Source organism: Entelurus aequoreus, linkage group LG19 (genome assembly GCF_033978785.1).
Source record: "Entelurus aequoreus isolate RoL-2023_Sb linkage group LG19, RoL_Eaeq_v1.1, whole genome shotgun sequence".
Taxonomy (NCBI): domain Eukaryota; kingdom Metazoa; phylum Chordata; class Actinopteri; order Syngnathiformes; family Syngnathidae; genus Entelurus; species Entelurus aequoreus.
The window spans coordinates 36,119,777-36,125,776 of NC_084749.1; the positions used below are offsets into that span (position 1 = coordinate 36,119,777).

At 37.2% G+C, this 6,000-nt stretch overlaps 1 protein-coding gene across 1 annotated transcript in view; it reads right to left on the bottom strand.

Moving 5' to 3' along the window:
- crb1 (crumbs cell polarity complex component 1) overlaps nt 1–2,707 on the bottom strand; it is a 98,224-nt gene extending 95,517 nt beyond the window's left edge. The window contains exon 1 of the mRNA XM_062028416.1: nt 2,524–2,707. Within this exon, the coding sequence (XP_061884400.1) occupies nt 2,524–2,587 (64 nt within the window). The 5' untranslated portion in view covers nt 2,588–2,707. The remainder of the gene's footprint in view (nt 1–2,523) is intronic.
- Nucleotides 2,708–6,000: the final 3,293 nt, after the last annotated feature.

The window sequence follows — 6,000 nt, forward strand, 5'->3', positions numbered from 1 at the left end:
GTGTTTATGTTGTCTTACGGTGCGGATGTTCTCCCGAAATGTGTTTGCCATTCTTGTTTGGTGTGGGTTCACAGTGTGGCGCAAATTTGTAACAGTGTTAAAGTTGTTTAAACGGTCACCCTCAGTGTGACCTGTATGGCTGTTATTCAAGTATGTCTTGCAGTCACTTACGTGTGTGTACAGAAGCCAAATACAGCATGTGACTGGGCTGGCACGCTGTTTCTACATGTTGTAGAGGGCGCTAAAGGCAGTGCCATCACGGCACGCCCTTAATATTGTTGTTTGGGTGAAAATCGGCAGACATTCGAGAGACTTGTTGCCCTGAAATTCGGTAGTCTCCTGGAAAAATCGGGAGGGTAGGCAAGTATGACGCTGGCAAGCGGCATTCATATAAAACTTGCGAGCCGCACTAACATTAAATTTTCATATTAAGGTGCGGGCCGCAAAACAACGTCTCACGGGCCGCAATTTGCCCGCGGGCCGCGTGTCCGAGACCCCTGCTTTACACACTGATGTCGCTTTTTGATGCGGTACCGCCTGAGGGATCGAAGGTCCGTAATATCATCGCTTACGTGCAGTGATTTCTCCAGATTCTCTGAACCTTCTGATGATATTACAAACCTTAGATAGTGAAATCACTAAATTCCTTGCAATAGCTGGTTGAGAAATGTTGTTCTTAAACTGTTGGACAATTTGCTCACGCATTTGTTCACAAAGTGGTGACCGTCGCCCCATCCTTGTTTGGGAATGACTGAGCATTTCATGGAAGCCACTTTTATACCCAATCATGGCACTCGCATATTCCCAAATAGCCTGTTCACCTGTGGGATGTTCCAAATAAGTGTTTGATGAGTATTCATACTTGCCAACCTTGAGACCTCCGATACCGGGAGGTGGGGGGTGGGGGGGCGTGGTTAAGAGGGGAATATATTTAAGCTAGAATTCACCAACTCAAGTATTTCATATATATATATATATATATATATATATATATACATATATATATATATATATATATATATATACATATATATATATATATATATATATATATATATATATATATATATGTATGAAATACTTGACTTTCAGTGAATTATAGCTATATATATATATATATATATATATATTTATTTTATTATACATATAAATAAAAGAAATACTTGAATTTCAGTGTTCTGGAGGCTATCCAGTAGATGGCAGTATTGTCCTGTTTAAGAGTGTCACAAGATTGCTGTTTACGGCAGAAGAACTGCTTTACGGTAGTCTAAACGTGACTGCTGTTGTTGTGTGTTGTTACCGCGCTGGGAGGACGTTAATGAAACTGCCTAACAATAAACCCACATAAGAAACCAAGAACTCGCCCTCGATCATTCTACAGTTATGACGTCATTGGGCAGGCAAGCTCTTTATATTGTGGGAAAGCGGACGTGAGAACAGGCTGTCCCCACTCATGTCCGCATTGAGCTGGAGGGGGCGTGGCCTCCAGCTCCGGCTGAATACCAGGAGTTTGTCGGGAGAAAATTTCTGCCGGGAGGTTATCGGGAGAGTTGGCAAGTATGTGAGTATTCCTCAACTTTCTCAGTCTTTTTTTGCCACTTGTGCCAGCTTTTTTGAAACATGATGCAGGCATCAAATTCCAAATGAGCTAATAAAATAACAGTTTTCCAGTTCGAACGTTTAGTATCTTGTCTTTGCACTTTATTCAATTGAATATACGTTGAAAAGGATTTGCAAATCATTGTATTCTGTTTTTATTTACCATTTACACAACGTACCAACTTCACTGGTTTTGGGTTTTGTATTACATTATTACAGGCCTAGATTTAACCCTGAAACAGCATTAAAGAAATGTATTTCGGAGTAAAAATGAAGACACGTGGTTCTGCAATAGGCCAACTGGTCCTTCACTAGTCCACAAGCGCTCCAGCCAACCACACATCCCCTCCCACAGCATGTAGTCTTTTTAAATGTAAATTGCCTCTAAGGGTCTTTGTTTCACCCTATCTGGAGACCCTCTAATGGCACATGTGGGACACCTGACATCTCTTTCAGTCTGATGCATGTACACTGATGGATCTGGTCAGCCTGCGTGTGTTTCAGCAGTGATAACAACGTGTGGGGGCGGGGTTCCATATATAGTGTGTCTGCATTCTGTCCACCCCCCCATTAGCGTGCGCCGGGCCCCCACCATTGTCGGAGTCCTTTTTTGTCACATGCATTGCTTTTCTTACAGACATCAGCGCTGGCAAAGATGTCCCCACACAGACTTGTAATTGAAATTCTGATCATGCACTTGGGACATGCGAGTCAAATATCACAAAGAAGAAGCCAAATTGTACATTTTGTAGGTTTTGTTCTGCTTCTTCTGTTAAGGTGCTGTACATAGAAGTTTGCAGGCGTGAAGTGAGGCACCAAACAGACTACATAGGCATCACTGACACATTTCAGCTGAAAGTTAAGTCCATGTTGAGGATAAACAGCATTCAATTGCGGATGTTAGAGAGGAAAGAGGTCACTTACCAAGCAGTGATATGAGAACAGCCCAGGCAGGTGATTTTAATCGGCAATAACGAATGACATCCATAATCGGGACAGGGAAACATCCTGCTTGACTTAAACCTCAACGTGTTACATTGAGATATCTGATGATTCTGCTGCTGCTGCCGCCTTTAGTCTCTTCCTGTGTTGACCAGAGCCACTTCACGAACACACACACACACACACACACACACACACACACACACACACACACACACACACACACACACACACTTGTCCTCTCCACTGGAGCACCATCAGGAGCCTCAATCACATTCAAAATAAAGAGACAGGGGGAGGGGTTGAGACGAGCAGTAAAGTCCTATTAAGATATATAAATACACCATTATGATGATAATATTTAAAAATACACTATATATATAATACATTGGTGCCATTTCATACACTTGGATTAATACCTTTTTTAAAAAGGGTGCTGTAGTTTGTTTCAGTAATTGATGGAAAAAGTGGATAGGCTGGAACAGTATATACTGTATATATACTTTATATATACTGTATATATATATATATATATATATATATATATATATATATATATATATATATATATATATATATATTAGGGCTGCGAATCTTTGGGTGTCCCACGATTCGATTCAAAATCGATTCTTGGGGTCACGGTTCGATTCAAAATCGATTTTTCCCGATTCAACGCGATTCTCGATTCAAAAACGATATTTTTCCGATTCAAAAGGATTCTCTATTCATTCAATACATAGGATTTGAGTAGGATCTACCCCAGTCTGCTGACATGCAAGCAGAGTAGTAGATTTTTGTAAAAATCTTTTATAATTGTAAAGGACAATGTTTTATCAACTGATTGCAATAATGTAAATTTGTTTTAACTATTAAATGAACCAAAAATATGACTTATTTTATCTTTGTGAAAATATTGGACACAGTGTGTTGTCAAGCTTATGAGATGCAAGTGTAAGCCACTGTGACACTATTGTTCTTTTTTATATATATATATATATATATATATATATATATATATATATATATATATATATATATATATATATATATATATATATATATATATATATATATATATATATATATATATATATAAATGTCTAATGATAATGTCAATGAGGGATTTTTAATCACTGCTATGTTGAAATTGTTACTAATATTGATACTGTTGTTGATAATATTCATTTTTGTTTCACTACTTTTGGTTTGTTCTGTGTCGTGTTTGTGTCTCCTCTCAATTGCTCTGTTTATTGCAGTTCTGAGTGTTGGTCGGGTTTGAATTGGATTGCATTGTTATGGTATTGCTGTGTATTGTTTTGTTGGATTGATTAATTTAAAAAAAATAAAAATAAATAAAAATAAATAAATAAATGAACGATTTTTTAAAAATGAGAATAAATTCTGAATCGCACAACGTGAGAATCGCAATTCGAATTCAAATCGATTTTTTCCCACACCCCTAATATATATATATATATATATATATATATATATATATATATATATATATATATATATATATATATATATATATATATATATATATATATATAAAATAAATACTTGAATTTCAATGTTCAGGCTGGATTGGATGATGTGGTTCTTTACTGGTAGCTGCAATGAGTGATCAGAACGCACATACACACAATATGTGGTTAGCACCTCTGCTGCTTTCGATGTCATTAGCAGAGAACAGGAAGTCTACTCAAGTACATAACATTTCCATATTTTTACAATTACATGAAATGCAATTACAGATGTAACTTAATACAATGGTCTTTAACAGTATTCTTTTTTCATGTGTGATCGTATAGTGGTTTTAACTTGCTTTTATCTTTAATTGTATTACAATTAATTCAATACAACATATTTTTAACTTGGTTTTTAACCAACATCATCCTTTTTTATATATTTATGAAATAGAGCATAGAAAAATACAAAATACAATACAAGACATGACACAAATAATTAAATGGACTTTTAGCACCCTCTAATTGCGACTAGCGAATATGACAGACCACGTTGTTCCCATGTTAAAATGGCGAACAATACAAATTTAAATATGAACGTCTTGACACGTAAAACGCACATAGTGCAACAATTATCACCTGCAATGAGTGATCAGAACGCACATACACACAATATGTGGTAAGCACCTCTGCTGCTTTCGATGTCTACAGGGGGAAAATAATATCGACTTCAGTGCAAAATAGTAGGACATCTAACGTGAGTAATAACCAATTCAAAACGAAAATTCCACAACATAGCATTTCATCTGCCATTAAATAACTGTGTATCTTACAATAAATCTCACGTTAGCTTTAGTGTAATTTATAATATTTTGCAGAGCAATATCAAAACGTGTCTTACCATTAGCAGAGAACAGGAAGTCTACTAATAGCTTCCGGTTTGCGGTCATATCTACAGACTTTTCAGGTACCAGCAGATGGCGCAATTGGACCTCTCATTGCATAACAAAACAATATACATATTTTAGCAGGAATTTCACTCAAATAATCAAAGTATTTCTTATACCCGTTACACACACACATAACACTCCTCTCTACTCATTGTTGTATTTGAAAGTGCAATGCTTTGCAGCCAGTAGCACAGCCTTTGTAGGAGCATAGGTATGGGCAGCATCTGTAAAATTTAATTTGCAGGAAAGGAGTAAGTTTAGGGTTGAATTGTCCATCCTCGTTCTATTCTCTCTCACTATCTTTCTAACCATCTTTTGTAACCATACTGTTATGTTTTTGGACATTACTACTTGCCGTAGTTTTGAAGCAATGCATGATGGGAATCCGGATGTTGTGTGTCAGTGTATTAAAGTGCCGGCTGGAATAAACACACGCTGAGCAATAGCTCCGTGCCTGCCTACTTTATGGGTTATAGATAAACCTATGGATAACGGAGACATATATAATAGTCTCCTTCTTGTTGTGTGTGCAGTTGCGCACTGAGCTCCAAAAGCCGTAGATGTTATAACGTTATATGGAGGAAAAGTGGACGTGACGACAGGTTGTCCTCACTCAGGTCCGGCTGGAAATCGGGAGAAATTTGGGAGATTGGTTGTCCCGGGAGATTTTCGGGAGAGGCACTGAAATTCGGGAGTCTCCCGGAAAATTCGGGAGGGTTGGCAAGTATGAGTGGTGGGCCGTGCGTTTCCCACCTAGGCCTTCAGTAATGTCCGACTGCAATGATTACCTCTCAAAATATCCTCATTTATGTCACCACATGACCATTGCTGGAGAAATACTATACAGAAACACATTTACGCATTACTGTGCATTGTACAAAACGGGTTAATTTATGGCGCATTTAAAAATGAATAAACTCGCATCAGCAATTAAAACATATCGTATGTGGTGCTGTCAAAATTAAATTTGCAAAAAACATATTAAACGTGAAAAAATTAAGAAATAAAATACTGTATCTGAATTCACATTTCATCGTCGG